The 18,177-nt window shown below is 38.3% G+C and overlaps 1 protein-coding gene across 1 annotated transcript; it reads left to right on the top strand.

Moving 5' to 3' along the window:
* Positions 1–1,819: 1,819 nt before the first annotated feature.
* On the top strand, positions 1,820–15,734 carry LOC150088185 (uncharacterized). The gene is made up of 2 exons (XM_090370064.1): positions 1,820–1,925; positions 15,213–15,734. Exons 1-2 carry the CDS (start codon positions 1,923–1,925, stop codon positions 15,732–15,734), a joined length of 525 nt encoding a protein of 174 aa, XP_090226190.1. The 5' UTR covers positions 1,820–1,922.
* Positions 15,735–18,177: the final 2,443 nt, after the last annotated feature.

The raw sequence follows: 18,177 nt of genomic DNA, 5'->3' as shown, positions 1-18,177 counted from the left end.
TGGAAGACTATTGTACAGATTGGAGCAGAATGGTATTAAGGGTAAGTTGCTACAATGGATAAAAGGATGGTTATGTGGGAGTAGACAGAGGGTGGTAATCAATGGGTGCTGCTCTTCTTGGACTAATGTTATTAGTGGAGTCCCACAGGGTTCGGTGTTAGGTCCACTGTTGTTTTGTATATTTATCAATGATATTGATGAAGGTATATCAGGCTTAATGTCGACGTTTGCAGATGATAACAAGGTTGGCAGGGTTGTTAATGACAGTAATGACAGTGTGCTACTGCAACATGATCTAGATAATTTGGGCAGATGGGCTAAGAAGTGGCAACTGAAGTTTAACTTTGACAAATGCAAAGTACTACATATGGGTAGAAGTAACCCCAGAGAAACGTACCAACTGTGTGGTACTACACTTAAGGTGGTAGAAAATGAAAAAGACCTGGGAATAATTGTGTAGTCAGATATGAAGTTTTCTGAGCAATGCAGACAGACTGCCAGGGCAGGTCATGGGGTTTTGTCAATGATATATAGGAATTTTGCTAGCAGGAAAAAGGAGGTGATTATCCCTCTGTATAAGGCAATGGTCAGGCCATGCCTTGAGTACTGCGTACAGCTCTGGAGGCCTCATTTTAGGAAGGATGTAGATTTACTTGGGCGTGTACAGAGAAGGGCAACAAGATTGGTGAGGGGAATGAAGGGATCCTCTTACCAAGAGAGGCTTAAGTTCTGCAAATTGCAGTGGCTGGAGACTAGGCACCTGCGAGGTGATCTGATTGAGGTATATAAGGCCTTAAATGGGTTGAGCACGCTGAATTCTGAGGGGATCCTTCCACTTGTTCAGATTACGAACCTATGAGGGCATAAATTCAAATTAAGAAAAGACAGATGTAGATTAGATGTGCGGAAATTTGCCTTTAGCCAGCGGGTGGTTAATTGCTGGAACAAACTTCCATCTGTCGTTGTGAAAGTTGATAGGTTGAATAAATTTAAGGAGGAACTGGACAGGCAATTTGGAGGGAATGGTGTGATTTTTTTTTTTTTTTTTGGCTGATGTTGCATAAGCTGATACACTTGCTTTCTTGCATCAAATGCCACTGCTACTACTATATCTCAATTTGTTAACTATTTATGGTTGATGAAAAATAATGATAGCTGTCTACGTACGTGCAAAAGAGAGAGAGAGAGAGAGAGAGAGAGCGTGCGCAAATAAAAAGCTATTTAAATATACAATAAGGTAAACTGCAGAAACAGGAATGTCCCATGTGAATGTGTATAAACTTTTTTACCTATGTCTCCTTGGTAATTAAAATGTATAAATAAAATATAATTTGATAATTACGCCTAAAGTCTTGTATATTTTTTATGTATCAGAACAACACGCACAGAAAAATCATGCAGAACATTATATAATTAGTTAACAATTCTAACTTGCTCTAGCTAAATGATTTTCAGAATTATTGCAATTCCGAAATGTAAGAAAATAGACGAGCACATAACTCGTTAGATTTTGTTATTAGTTTCTGAATAGAAAAAGAAAGGACTAAAAAAGATGGGAGGTGACTGTCCGCATAGTTTACAGCCAAATATGCGTGACAACAAATTCTCGTGAGCGAGGGTCAATGCCAACATTTTCTTCGTTATCTGTCGCCTACTGTGGTACCTTGTATCAGTAACCAACAAACCAACGAGGCAACGGTGAATGATACTTAATGATACAGCCAACTCCACCCACCGTAAAAACACTAAAAAAAAAAAAAAAGTGCGAAAACACAAGATGTCCTACTTTTATTTTTGTTTCTTCGTTGTAACAAATAGCTACTGTTGGTTTGGCAAGGATTAGTGTGAGCAGCGGTTATATCAGTAGAATTTACGTGGTGTTCCCCCTAGTCGTAACATTATTGCCTTGTGAACTTAGAGCTATGGTAAGCATTTCAATTTTAATTTTCCATGCAACAGAATACTTTTCACTAGCAGTATGTGTAAAGAGGAGTAGCCTAATCACAAATTAATCTTCTTTTTATCCTTATCTTTTTTTACTGAATTTAATTTCTAGGAACCTACCAATTAGGAGTGAAACTGGTAGTCATATTTTCTTAGCATAAAGTTGCAAGACACTCGATTTTTGAAGTTCCATTCTGCACGAGTGAACTCCACGATGGGAAAAATTCAAGAATTAAACACTGGTGCTTAACCGCATATTGGTTAAGCCTCTAAATGAAAATTATGAAACATGAATAGCTTCTATAAAATAAGTATGCAAAGGGTTAAAATCAGCAGAAATTATAACTTTTGCTGTATTAACTTGAAGAAAATTACTGGAAAGCAATTGTCGGGATTGATAGGACACATTACCAATTCTGCAATTTCGAAAATCCGTTTAAGTACTCCCACTGAAAATTGCGGAAAAACGATCTACGGCAGCGAGTGATTAAGAACTAGACATATCATAGGGCGACTTGTAGCTGAACTCTGTTAAGCAATTTCTCATGGCTAGCAGAGATTACGATTACCATTCTTCCATATTGTGTGGAAAAGACATGGGTTCGAATAATGTCGTGATGGAAGGAATATTTATGGGCCTTTTTCATCCTATGGCCGAGTTGATCTGTCTCAGGAGAGAGTTGAGTCATTTTTACTCTCGGGAAACTCTCAATTTTCGTCCAGCAAACAGAAAATCGACCACAGAGCACACAATATTTACAGACAACATATTCAGAGCAATATGGTCTTAGTCGCTGATGCTCCTAAAAACAGTGCTACTTCAAAAACACGTGCATGCATGCCATCATGCTGGAAGGCACACAAGCGACTGGCAAAAGATGATGCAGAATATGGCAAAAGATGGTATACAATTGCAAAAATGGCCAACCAGAAACCAGCTGCTGACTTGGTGACAATATCAAACGTTTTTCCATTTCTTAAATGGCCCGGAAAACGTTCATCGACAATGTTATTGTGCCAGCGATCTTCGCAATAAGCCTGAGCATACTATACCATCCCCAATAAATACGGTAGTCTGTTTGCATTCTTTATTACAAGCAAATATTTCAAGCTTGGAATACACATAAATATTTAAAACTATAAATTTCTGCAGCTGAAATATACATTTATGTTCTAAGGGTGAAGCATTTTATAAGAGTGAAACATCCGTTTGTGTTACAAGCGTGAAGTATTAGTCAGCAGAACTGCTCAAAAATATGTACGTAAGAGATGGAAGACAGAGAAGTGTAGATTTATCTAGCTACTTAAACAGAAGTTCTACGTCAAATACTACGAAACAGTCAGAGTGAGATAAACAACAGGAATGTGTTGTTAGCAATGGAGGTGATGGTCTTCAGAAATAACATCATCAGCTTGCTCGTCTTAGGTTATCAGACGCGTATGACCTGTAGTTGCCCTTGCTGTAGAGCCCTTAAACAACATTTTAAGGGTATGGTTAAGTCCAAATTGCTAACGAAAAGCTACGATATTCAGTAAGCTACCTGTTGTTGTTGTTGTAGGGTTTTTAAGAGCATCAGCGACTAAGGCCATTTTTGCTCTGCGTGTACTATCTGTAAATTGCGTTTGCTTTGTGGTCGATTTTCTGTTTGATGTAGGAAAAACCAGAGTTTCGGGGATAAAAGGCCATGCTACCCTCGCCTTAATTTTATTTTATTATTATTATTTTTTTATTCGAAACGTAATAATATTTTGTGCACTAATTTTATTATTAAATTTTCCCCCTAAAATTGTTAAATATGCTAGTCCCATGGGAACAGTTTTTTTTTTTTTATATGCTAATCCCTTAGGAGGCAAGATTCGCTGGTCTCCATTTTATCAGAGACGGGATTTTAAACTGCTTGTACTCAGATTTGGGCCTCTTGGGTATGGGAACTACTGGCATCCATTGCTATTAAATTTTCTCCAGTGGATGCGGGATTCTTTCTGGTATTCACCACCGTACGTGATTATAGGAGACTGATACACACATAAGACTCGCACTTTTTCCAATGGGTGCTAGAAATATTACATTTAGCTTAGTACGTGCATAGTTGGGCCGCCTTCTCGTGGCGTGGACGGGTACTGGATAGTAGCAAAGTGGCCAGGAACAGCTAAACAATACACACATTATGCAAACATAACACTACACTCATTTCTGGCCATTGTACAGTCTTGTATATCATCACAGAGAACCATGGCGGAGATGAACTAACGTTTAGGGGCCGCCTTGCGTAAGACACAACACATGTCCACATGCTCCCCTCGCCTGAGACCGACGAACACAGCTAAAATGTGAAAAGGTCCATAAAAATTCCTAGCATCACTTGATTTATAGCCACAAAGCCATGTTGTGTGTGTGTGTGTGTGTGTGTGTGTGTGTGTGTGTGTGTGTGTGTGTGTGTGTGTGTGTGTGTGTGTGTGTGTGTGTGTGTGTGTGTGTGCGCGCGCGTGTGCTAAGAGCCTAATAAGTATCCTGTGGATTGAGTTGCCTATTTGCGAAAACCCCAAATTTCCAGGAGAAAAAATAACGCTATCCTCGCTTGAGACCGAATAACTCAGGCAAGTGTGAGGGGGATTGATATTAATATATTGATTGATATTTACTACATAAAGGGGTCCCAGCCAACCAATGGCAACCCCGCTTTCAGTTACACATAATTTAGCCGAACTCTTATATACTCCCTCTCCTGTTTGCCCAAAGTACAGGAAGGAAAAAAACCTGCCATGACCAAAAAAAGATTGAGATGAACAAATTGAAAAATAATCAAATTACATAAAAAAATAAAATATACATATAATTAAATTTCAGACAAAGTAAAAACTTCATTGGAAAGATCTGCATCTGTTCACAGTCTGTTGGAAAGCCATCAGCGCTAGGAGCTGCGGAGAAGAGAAATACCAGCGCCAGGAGCTGCCGAGAGCAGAAATTCCAGCACAAGGAGCTGGAGTTGCAGTGGATATAGCAGACTCAAGCTTCCATGATTTCACAGAATTCTAGGTAATTTGGCATACATCATACCGCATTACAAATCCAAGGCTTCCAGATGCAGAAGAGTCTTCCGCCTAAGAAATATTGCAGTTGCAAAGGCTTGGAAAGCCAAGAAGTTTTCCTGTTTATCAACTAGAATTGTCTCGCAGCCTTCTGCCATAAGATTGAGATTACTAACCCGAGATACCAATTCAATTCGTAGATCGCAGTACTCTCACAGTTGTACATAATATGTTCCCATGATTCTCTTTCGCCACAACGGCAACTAGATCTTACATTAATTCCTAAATCATGCAATTTTTGCATTAACTGAACCATGACCAGTTAATAAGAACATAGCTTGTAAGTCTGGGGCAAACCATTTGAATTTTATCGAGGCTGCATTTCTTAAATCTGGGAAAAATTTTTGTGTAATCTGCCCTTTATCACATACATTCCAACGCTCTTGCCAGACTTTTACTAAAGCATCCCAGATTCTTGTCCTTTCCTTCCTGGGATCTGCCAAAATGTCCACCTGTATATTAAGAAAAGAACAGGGAATGCCACGGCAGATGAAGTAAGCCAATGCGCAATACAAAAAATGCAGATCAATAGGCAATTTTCCAGTCACAATCTGCAAAGCTGGGGTCGATACAGTTCTGCATGCCATGCACATCCTAAGGAGCATTACTCTTTGAATGGAACTGAGCTTTCTAGTAAATACTTTTCCACTTACACGTTTAAACCAAATTGTTGCACCATAAGTTACCATGGGGATAAATACACATTCATATAGCAAGTTCAGCGCCTTACGTTTTATTCCCCAGCCAACTCTAGTGATTCGAGTAATCATCCCAATAAATTTCCTCACCTTTTCTGATAAATAAGTAACATGTGAGTTGAAAGTCAAAGATCCGTCAAACATAATGCCTAGATATTTTAATTGCCTTGCCGATTTTAGGCTCGACCCATTCATTCTAACAACCTGGGGTCTTCTACTCGAAAATTGATCCTTAAAGACCATTGTCCTTGTTTTGGTTCCTGATACAGTCAGTTTATGTAACCTACACCAGTTATTAAGTTCAAACAAAACCTGCTGTGACCTGGTTGCTAGTTGCATCGTGTATTTCCTTCAATAACCAACACAAGATCATCGGCATATGCCATCTCTGTATGCTCGAAGTCCCTACGCAACCAGTCCTCCAAAACTAGGTTCCACATTAGTGGTCCAAAAACCGATCCTTGTGGGCATCCCCTGGTCACCTCTTGTACAATAGAATCAACCGACGACTTAACAGTCACTGTACGGTGCGTGAAGTAGTCCTTTACCCCCCTAAAGATCTTAGTTGAACAGCCTGCAAGGCTCAACATCATAAGAATGCTGCTCCATTTAATGGAGTCAAAAGCTCCCTCCAAGTCAATAAAGATTCCAAGGACATACTTACTGTTCGAGCCTAATATATAGTTTCGCAATGCCCCGAAGCGCATCTTCTGTTCTACGACCTCCATAGTGTGAGGGGAAAAAAAAAAACAGAATTCGGAACCGGACATTTTTTCCATCCAGGAAAATGGGGAGGGGGGGTAGAATCTTAAGGTCGCCAGTGAAGAGACAACCTGGTGCATAGCAATCTTTAGGGAACACGACCTAGAGGAACCCCGGCTGTGGCAAGTCTGTTTGTTCTGGTAACTGCCCTTTATGTAAGGCTGGAATATTCTTCTTCCAATAAGATCTTTGTCTCTTTTCGAAGGAGACATCCAACTCAAAGAATGTATCTGTGATCAGAAATTTTAAGTGCCATAAGAGTTTTATTTGGTAATGGTATATTATTGTTGTTGTTACTAGCTTTTGCAGCATTAGCGACTAAGGCCATATTGTTCCGTGTATACTGTCTGTAACTTACGTGTGTTCTGTGGTCGATTTTATGTTTGCCGGACAAAAAACCCTAGTTTCCGGAAGGAAAAACGATTCTACCCTAACTTGACACCGACTAACTAAGCCAAATTGTGAACAACGCCCATAAAAAAAATCCTCACGTCATCGACGGGACTCGAGTATTCAATTTAATGCCGTAGGAGTATTCAATATACTGCCATAGCAGTATTCAATGTAACAGATTTAAATCCATATAAATTGCAAGTTCTCGATTAGGCTCGAATTCTGATAACACGTCTGCATTTTAAAGAAAACGTTCTGTGTTATTTTCCTGCTGATAGTAATCTGAACTACTTTTAATGGAAATTTAGTGTTACTTGGAATTTGCTCTATCATGTCACGATTTTTTTTACAAATAAAACAAATGAAATTATTGGTGGAGGTGCTCCTAGTACATTTTATAAACTTATTTAAAAATTTTACAAATTGGTTATTTTTATAAAAAAATAACCAATTTGAATGTTTTTAGAAAAAAATAACCTATTAAAAATAAAATATTTTTCTACAAAAATACCAATGAAAATATGTAAATACAGAAATATCAAGGGCTCGCTACGTCCTCCTGTCAAACTTAGATGGACGCAAAACGGAATTCTTATACACTTATACACTGGGTTAAACTACAATGCTCGACAAAATTAATAGAGCAAAATGTTTTTCATGAATATTTTATAGTGAACAGAGGCGCTTTCGGCGACTCTGTTCACTATAAAATATTTTGAAGAAGATTGGATACTCGAAATTTGCATCCTAGAATGCAAATTCCGAGTATCCAATATAAATTGATCTACCACCATAAAAAACCACACATTATGCAAATTATTCATGCCTATAAAAGCTCGGGTTGCAACCACACTTCATTCTCCTGTTTTGGCTTTCTCAGTGGGACAGCAACATCTCCAGTACTCAGGATGGTAAAACAGTGTTGTCTTTAAGATGGCCGGCCGTTGGACGACTTAAATATGCCATAAGAAAGGGCAGTCGCTGGTGAAGGTGGCACATTGCCTTAATGTTTCATTCAGTGTCGTATCAGCACTATAGAAGCAGTTTCATGAGAAGGCACCATTACAAGAAGAGCTGGCCAAGGTCGCCCGTTAATATCCTCCTAAAATTATGATGAATTAACAAAATTATGGGTTGAATTACAAAGCTAATAGAAGATGGGTGAACTGTAAAGTAAAATTAATACAGTAAAATACAAATAAAACAAAAATAAAAATAAAATATAATAAAAAATAAAAAGTGGTACACTGTCATCAGATACGGGGGGAAAACATATTTAGATAAAGGTCGAATACAGGTAAGGCAAATGTGCAGAATCTGATGTCAGCTGAAGCAAATGATACCTGGTCAGGTATTTCCTCAGGGGACTACATCTAACCATGTATCAGGAACTGCGTTTCTATACTTGTCCATGGTAGTAGAAGAAAGGTGAGTGGCCAAAAAATCAACAAAAATGTAATTAGCACATTCTTAAAGTATAGGCCTCCGTAGCCAGGAGTGGGAGCGCAATAGCAGATGCTCTTTGAGTAGACCGGGGTTCAAACCCCTGATTGCTAAATACGGTCGATCTGCCAACCCGCACTGGACCAGCGTGGCAGATTACGGTCTATTTCCCTCAGCATGAATTGTTGAGGAGGCTTCCATCCTGCAGTGAATTCTGCAGGAATTCTTCCATCCTGCAAATAATGGCTGCATTTTACCTTTTTTTTTATACAGTATGGACAAGGTCACCAACGCAATGTCAATTATTAAGGTAAAAATAAGGATCAAGTTAGAATAAAATATGGTTAAATGTTTTTACAGAATGTGAAAAGGTATTTTATATAAATATGTAGAGTTTTGTGTAGGATTTAAAAGTTGCAATTTTGCAGAGATTGGAATTCAATAATTTGGAACAAGCAGGTGGTATATGGTGAGGTATTAAATTCCGGATAGGGAAGGGGGAAAAAAGGAGTATTTAAACATATAAAGACGAAAAATAGCGATAGAAGTAGGATAGTAGGAACGTTCGTATCACCCTCGTATATACTAATAGTTTCACAAACGGGAAGAAAGGTAGAAATAGATAGCAGAAAGATAAAAAGCAAAGGAAGAGTTATTAAATTACACTAAGCTAGCTGAGGTTATGAAGCCCAACCTTATAGTAAGGACTCTGGCTTATTACGGTAAAGTCCTACTATTCCAACCGCATTTCTTTTTCCAACGCTAATCTTAAGTATCTCTATGCACTTGTGTTCTAAATACGACAATAGAGGTCACTACTTTCCCATCTTTTTACATTTCTGCACGGCTCACTATTAAGTCCGTTACACTGCTATAAATTGCTTCATCATGTGGATATGTTACTAATGTGATTAAGTTTAACGTGCATTCATCTACTCTACTAAACATGTGCGCTTCATTTTGCGGAAGGAATTCAGCTACGTATATTTTTCCCGCCAGCTTATTTCTGCTACGCGTTACTTAAAAACTCCACGTATCGTTCACTTTCTTATTACACTTTCAGTTTTCATTTCTGAAACATGCCATTTCTCAGCATGTTTCGACTTACATATTTTTATGTCTGCCTTTTCCTTGCAATAAAAGTATTTCGTTTTAGCTCCCTTTTATACTAACGCTTACAAAGCCAGAGCCCTTAATATAAGGTTGGGCGTCACAACCCCAGGTAGCTTAGTATAATTTAATAACTTTTTCTTTGCTTTTTATCGTTCTGCTGTCTATTTCTACCTTTCTTCCCATATGTAAAACTATTAGGGCATACGAGAGTGGTAGGAACGTTTCTACTATCCTACTTCTATCGCTATTTTCGTCTTTATTTATATAAATACTCCTTTTTCCCTTCCACATATGGGATTCAGATCGATTGACGGGGCAGGCCAGTCCACACGAACAATGTCCTCACTTTCAAAAGCATATCAACAGCTGCAGTGAGATGGCGTGTGGCGTTATCATTCATAAACGCAAACTCGGGGCCAATGGCACCTCGCAATAGACATGCATGGGGAAGGATTACCTCAGTACAGTAGCGTGCACCGGTTACAGTACCGCCTTCCAGCATCTGTAATTGTGTACGCCCATCCAATATAACGCCTTCCCAGACGAGAACATCTCGACCGCCATATCGATCCCTTTCAGTGATGTTTGCGGGGTGATACCGTGTACCAACCCCTCGCCAGATTAGCTGACGTCCAGATTCACTGCTGAGACTGAATCTACTCTCATCAGTAAAGAGTACCTTACCCCATTGCGCTGCTGTCCAGTCCTTGTGTTCGATGGACTCCTGTAAACGGTGTCTCCGATGGGCAGGTGTTAAAGGGACACAGCGTACTGGCCCCAGTAAACCGCGATATCCTGCGTCCTGTGCAGCTGGATTTCAATGGATCCTGCTCTCTGGTGTCAGTCCCTCTTGGTCATCATCGGGGGTTGTTTTTCGTAGACGACCACCACTGGTCTTTCGAACAGCTGTACCTGTAGTTCTGAAGGCCGACCACGCACGTGAGACGATGCTGTGGGCGATACTGAACTTTGCAGTCACACTTCTCGCACTTCGACCTTCCTCGAACTTCCCAATTATTCGACCCCGGATAAAGTCATCCAGATGTTGTCTACTGGCCATTTCGTTGTCTGTAGCACTGTATGAAACCAATCGAACGTCTGTAACAATCGTGCTCACCATTCGATAATTTGTACATAACTGCTGCTTTTATCTGTTTATGTGAGCCCTCTTATCACGATTCAAATTTCTGCATGTGCACCAGCTTTCCACTGAACGGCCACAGTTATGCAAATCACCACAGGCTGTTTCGTTTGATTTTGTAGTTGTAACCTTTAGAACTAGTGTTGGTCCTTAAGTTTTGCACACCAGTGTACCATGGACAAGTATAAAAACGCGGTTCCTGATACATGGTCAGGTGTAGTCCCCTGATGAAATAACTGACCAGGTATCAATATTTGCTTCAGCTCGCATCAGATTCTGCACATTTTCCTTAGCTGTAGTCGACCTTTATCTAAATGTTTCTCCCCCCCCCATACTGATGACAGCTGTACCACTTTTTTTATTATATTTTATTTTTATTTTTGTTTTATTTGTATTTTACTGTATTAATTTTTCTTTACAGTTCACCCACCTTCTATTGGCTTTGTAATTCAGCCCACAATTTTCTTAATTCGTCATAACTTTTAGGATATTAACATTCTTTCACCTTTCACATATCTACTACACTTCCTTTTCTACTATCCTCACCCTTCTAGTTACTGGAACTTTGTGTAATTTTCACATCCATTTATGCATACGTTATTCAATATATTAATACAAACTTATATATACTTTTGCATAATTTAATGCTGCTTTGCGCTTTTAGGTGCATCTGTCAAACCTGACTTATAAAATCTTTTTCATCCACTGTAACTTTTTAAAAAAAAAATTACATTTAATATATATATATATATATATAACCGAATTGAAAATGGGGACTTTTTTGAGCAGTATAATTGAAGAGGTACAGCAAAACCATTCAGAAATATTTTAACCGTACCTGGAGACTAGGAGAGAAAAAATATGACTTTGTCAATGCAAATGAACAGGAACTTCAATTGCAAGTGGTAATCGTGGAAAAAAATTCTGTAAAAGAAGCTAAAGAATATATTATACACACCTTTTGGGGGAAGGGAATATATCCTCCATATTCCTTTGTTTAAAAATCGGAAAAGTAAAAATGAATCAAAAATGTGGAATATTTTTTAAAAAAAATCCTTATATATATATTTTTTTTTTTCCAGAATTCATTTTAGTAGAGGCCTCGAAGGTTCACATTTTTAAATCTAGCGCAATCACTTTCTCCTATGTGATTCCCCTACCTCGGCTTTTAAATCGGTTTTGTACAATAAATGCCATAGATTTACATGGCACCACATTGAAAAATACAAAGGGTACTAGGAAAGTTTTGCAATATGACGCAACAATGAATCACAGGAAGCTGCTTGTTGCTGCATGTTGAGACATGTTCATACGTGCATAGTAGCCGCCGCGCCAAGTCGATGGGCTCAGTTATTCATTAGTAGTGAGAGTGTAAAGTGCTTGCGATGGCATCGTGGTCACGAAATGAGATAAGGACAGTTTTGCGGTATAATTTCGTGCGTGGTTTAACCATAGACCAGTGCTTAGAAGAAATGACTCTTGCACTAGACGATGATTGTCCACATCGTACAACGATATTCAGGTGGTATAGAGAATTCCAAAGGGGAAATTTCACTCTGGAAGATTCTGAGAGGCCGGGAAGGCCACGAACGTCAGTTACGGGGGAAAACGTTACTGCTGTGAGGAAAATGCTTGACGAAAACAGGCGAGTGACCTACCAACAGATAGAGAATACTTTGGGCCTAAATGCACCAGCAATTCGTTCGATTCTGCAAGATCATTTGCACGTGAAGAAACTTTGTTCTCTCTGGGTGCTGCATCAACTGACTGAAGAGCAGATGACACGACGTGTGACTTGGTGCCGGGAGATGTTAAAAAAGTTTGATAAGGGACAATCTCGGTATGTGAACAACATCGTGACAGGTGACGAGACTTGGCTGTACTATTACGATCTGCCGACCAAGGCTCAAAACAAAGTTTGGGTCTTTGATGATGACGACACACCCGTAATTGTCAGAAAATCCCGATCTGTAAAGAAGAAAATGATAGCTGTATTTTTCAAATCGAGTGGAATTGTGGAACGTGTCGTTTTGGACACGCAGAAGACAGTCACAGCTAAGTGGTATACTGAACAATGCCTGCCTAAAGTCATTGGATCTATGAAGAACCTGCGGCCAAAGTCAAGAATGGACACCTGGTACCTTCATCACGATAATGCTGTAGCTCACCGCGCCAAAGCCTGCACCGAATATTTGACCACGACAGGACTGAAACTTCTCGAGCACCCTCCCTACAGTTCAGATCTTGCTCCCTGTAACTTTGCACTGTTCCCGCATGTGAAAATGAAGCTAAAAGGGAGGCGGTTTTCCAGTGATGAGGACCTTCTACGGGCTTGGGACAACGAGTGTGCTTTACTCCCTAGTGAAACTTGGCAGAACTGGTTTAAAGATTGGTTTCGGAGGATGGAGAGGTGTATTGAATGTAGAGGAAATTACTTTGAAAAAATTAAATAAACAAAGCTGTATTGCAAAACTTTCCTTGTACCCTTTGTAGACTATTGTTTACTTTAGTTGTTCACAAACAGTGTGCCACAGCCTTCTTGAAGGGTGCAGCGAATATAGCATTTTTTAAGTCAAAATGTGACTAAAGTAACAACACGTTGGAACCATTGGTTTACTGTACTAAGGTTATTCCAAGTCCGGGTTTTACAATGATCCTTATTCTAAATTTTTGCTTTTAAATAGTGATACAAAGTATCCGATGTTTAAATAAATAAATTTTCTATTAATATTCCGGAATTACACATCTATCACTTATCATTATGTAGACGATACTGGTAAGGGATAGCTGAGTTAGCAAAATAAAGGGATACAAAAACATTACCGTGTTTATTAATCACACGCCCTTGAACCAGTGTTATTCAAAGCATGTGTAGTCCTGTACCCTCGTGCTTGAGATTATTCAGCTAGAGAAGCCTATTTATATTTTTCTCTTATATGGCTATGATAATATCGTTAAATACCTGAGGAAGCTGCATAAACCATCATTAAGAAGCAATACGAAAGGATATTTTCAAAAGTCACTGTGAAATTGTAAATTGGGAAACTCAAATCGATATTTTAGCAAAGGCTTATTTCCCGGTACTTACCTCATTTATCCGTATTGTTAGTTAAATTGAAGTTGGGGAGGCAAAAACATTGAAAACAAATTAATTATAAAACGTTTTAATTTTCAAGATTTTAGCTTTTGTTTACTTAGTGATTTTATAGATGACAACCGGGGGAATGGGCGGTGCACTTCTTCTTCTTCCTCCGGGCTTAATCTTAAAGTTACTAATGTTTTTCAATTTTTTTTTTTAAATTAATTTGTTTTTAATATCTTTGCCTCCCCAACTTCAATGTAACTAACAATAAGGATAAATGAGGTAAGTACCCAATTTTAAGCCTTTGCTAAAATATCGATTTGAGCAATTAACAAACGGTACTTTGAGTTTTTACTATAAATTTTTATTGTCAAATTGTGAAACTATTTTTAATGTCGGGCAATTCATAAATAAGGGTTGCCTACATAGCCAAACAATGTGAAGAAATGGGCAGAGGGGCTGGACACATCCTAACTGATTTCGCTAAATGATATTGCTTGATATTAGTATTAGTAGTGGCAAATAAATAAAAAAAAAAAACTACACACAAGAATTCGTCTAGTTCTTCCTTGAATTTATTCAAACTGCTCACATCCACAACACCACATGGAAGTTTGTTCCAACAGTCAACTTCCCGCTGGTTAAAGACAAATCTCCTCACGTCTATCCTGCAACAATCCTTCCTCAATTTGAATTTATTCACACACATGGGTGTAGTCTGAGCAAGAGGAAGAATTCCATCAGCACTGAACTTGCTCAATCCATTCAGAGCCTTAAAAACCTCGACCAGATTACTTCGCAGGTGACTAGTCTCAAGACGCTGCAATTTGTAGAACTGAAGCCTGTCTGGTAAGACAACCCTTTCATTCCCTTCACCAATCTCGTTCCCTTCTGTACACCCGTTCCAGCAGTTCTACATCCTTCCTAAAATGAGGCGATGCCTCCACAGCTGTATGCAGTTATTACTACTTGCCACCTCGCCTGAAATGTAACTCATTCATTACTTAGTTAATGGAACTGTGTACATTAACTAACCTGTTTATTATAAGCAGACGTTTTAATAATTATTATGCAGCCGGCTGCTCGGGCGAGAATTGCATTGTTTTATCTCCTGGAAGCTCGAATTTTTCGACCAGCAAAGAGACAAATTGACCATACTGTACGCGCAGTTTACAGACATAATACACTAAGGATTCAGACCCTTACCTGCTTTGGTGTTTGACACTTGGATCTTGGCTGTATGATTTGAACTGGGTGGCTTCACTATCCTAAGGTAGACGAACCACTTTCTAACAAATAAATGGGATGCCATTTGTTATTTATTTTTATAGGAACTACTGTATTTCTAGGAATTTTAATTTTTCAAGTGTTAAGCGCAAATGATATCAATGTGATCGATATCGATTATTATATTAATATTCCTATAACTATTTCTAGGAATTTTAATTTTCAAAACAAGGTAATCTAAATTGATTTTAAAATTATGTTTTTATTCTTGGGAGTATTCAATTAACAACAGTGATCAGTATATGTATTTATCATTTAGGTCAGACGGCTACCGGTGTCATCCATTCTTTTGTTGGCAGTGCTTTGTGAAATCCGTGGCAAGCCATCAGCTTCCAGTACAGCTGAACCACCTCAGGAGCAGGAAAATTTTATGCCTTATCAGTATATCATCGAAATAAAAACTCACAAGAGCCGGAATCGCCTGAGAGAAGAAAGCGGAAGAGAGCGATATCGCAAGAAAAGTTTTACTCACACCCACTATAGAAAGATTGAACATATCGAACAAATCCATTTTTATGAAGAAGAATACGACCGAGAACACAGTAGACATCACGGAGATGGTCACAATTCCAGCAGTAATTCTCATCATGGTGAAATCCAACAGAACCCAGTCTCTAATACGAAGGAAATGAGCGAAAACTCTTCTTATAAATATAAAAACCCATTTCCTACAAAAAATTTTAGAATAGGAGAAAAATTCATTAAATGGAGCACTACAATAGAAAAGCCAAAAGAAAATGATTATCGTTTTAAGCCTTTTGCCTATATGAGTTCATCATAATAAAAAAAGTGTGTGTGTGTGTGTGTGTGTCTGTGTGTGTGACACAAGTGGACAAATTTCGAAAGGTTCATGCGAGCTCTTATCATTTAAGTAAGAATATGTCAGCACTGTTATTACTTGAAAAACCGTCTTTGGTGGTTTGCAAAAATAAGAGAAACTTCATTGAATTAATATCCCATATGTTCGATGACTATATATGTTTTTTTTTTTTTTTGTAATGTAAAATATTTTTTTAGATTATCTAACTATTCTTCTTTGAAATAACTATTTCCCAGTAAAGTAAAGTAAAAAAAGAAGGAATCCTTTTCACAACTTACTGCTGTATATTTAATTATGCTGTTTCAACATCACTAAGTTTGAACAAACATAAATGTTAGGAGGAACTCCATTTTGAATGTTACCCTAAAAACAAAAACAATTAATTAATAAATAAATATACTTTAGTATCGGGCCGGATTTTAACGTTTGTAGGCCATAGGCACTTTTATTCTGAAAGGTGAGAAAAGAGGAATAAAATATTTCTTATAATAAATTATACTGTATTAACACACTGATTGCGAATTACATCTTTTGATGTACTGCAAATATGCGCAGTTGATCAATGCATGCAAGTTTATAATAATAATAATAATAAACGTCTATGACTGTTGTATCATGCTTATCTTGTTAAACTGGCTTGTTTCGTAGATAATTAAACGTGCATTCTTCTGTTCAAAACAGTTGTACTCACAAATATGTATATGTGAGTTATTATGCAAAGAGAGCGGTAGCCAAGTGGTCAAGAGCGTGATGCCTTAGCGCACGCTCTTTGAATCGACTGGAGTTCAAGCCCCTGACTACTAACTATGATTAACATTTGTATCGATTGATTTATATTGAACCCAAGGGGCTCACTTCTGGTGAATATGGGCTTGGCACACCTAGGGTCCTGAGCTAGATATCATCATTCCTCTGCCTTGGTAATTCTCTTCTGATTCTTGTTCTCTCTCTCAGGGTAACACAGAATTTTTTTTTTTTTTTTTTGGCCTATGCAGCAAAAGCCTCAGACTTCCTTGCACCATATAGCTAATGATAATAATAATATTGTAAACTCCGCTTGTTATTTGGTTTTTTTAAGAGCATTAGCAACTAAGGCCATATTGCTCCAGGGCTATGCGGTGGTCATTTCCTGACCTTTCCGCATCCTCCGTGTTTGGTAGTCACGGGCTCGAACCCCGGTCTGATCAAGAAGCGTGTGCTACGCACTGCTGCTGCTCCTGCCCACGGAGGCGCACGTAAACTCCGCTGACCTGATGGTTGTGCCGGAGCATAAACAAAAACAATTATTATTATTATATATTTTTTTAAATACTGGAATAAGTTTGTGGTGTGACATTTTAAGAAAACAGTGTGAATTTTAAAAGAAAACTGGTGAGCTGTACCTTCAATTTTTCATATTCTGATCCTAGAATAATTTATTGTGTTAACTCCGTTTGACGTGATTTAAAAGGTCTGATGGATATATGCAAAAACATATATCCATCAGACCTCTGGTTATGGAAAAAGAAAAAGCTTTTGGTAAAATGAAAATTCAAACCCGGATATAAGTCACACAGATCAGTTGTCGGTCATTATTCGTTATGTATCAAAAGATGGCGAAGTATATGAGCGTTTCTTGATGTTTTTTCCCATTGAAAAGTATAATGCAAAATATCTTTTTGACACGGTAGCATCTATTCTAGTTAAACATGGAATAGATGTAGCAAATTGCAGATTTTTTTTTTTTTTTTTTTATGTGAACCCCAAACACGAGAGGTATTGGAACCTATAGTACTTAGTATCGTGCTTCGGTTGGAAGTTGGAAAGACGAAAGAAGATATTTGTTGACATTGGACTTGAACTTCTGTAGATTGTAATTTTCAGGAAATACGTATGAAGGAAGGTTGTTCCAGAAAACGGCAGTTGAATAAATAAATGAGGAAGATGAAAAGTTGGTTCTGTGAGTTTGAAGTTGGACAGTAAATGGATGTTGGCGGCACGTGTTCGGACTGTTTTGAAAGAGAGAGGGAATTATAGAAGCCAATTCAGAAGAACAGTGCCCATGGAAGTATCTGAAGAAGAGGCATGCAGCAGAAACAGTACGTCAATGAGAAAGCGAGTGGAGGGACACTGTTAGAGATGAATCATTAATTAACTAACCGCCCTCTTCTGAATGGAATCAAGAAGCCTGAGTGAGGTTTTGGGTGTTCCACCCCACATGTGGGAACAATATTCCATGGCAGGGCGGATTTGCGATTTACAGAGTGATCAGCTGTTTGGAAGAAGAGTAACGCCGAGAGCGAAAGAGAAAACCAAGTTTTTTAGATGCAGAGGAAGCAATATTTGTAATATGCTTGTGCCAAGAAAGATTAGAAGTCATGGTAATCCCCAAAAGAGATATATCATTCTAGAAATCGAAGTGTCA

Source organism: Mastigoproctus giganteus, chromosome 3 (genome assembly GCF_048544385.1).
Source record: "Mastigoproctus giganteus isolate SK-2022 chromosome 3, ASM4854438v1, whole genome shotgun sequence".
NCBI classification, from domain to species: Eukaryota; Metazoa; Arthropoda; class Arachnida; order Uropygi; family Thelyphonidae; genus Mastigoproctus; species Mastigoproctus giganteus.
This window is presented reverse-complemented; position numbering and strand designations above follow the sequence as displayed.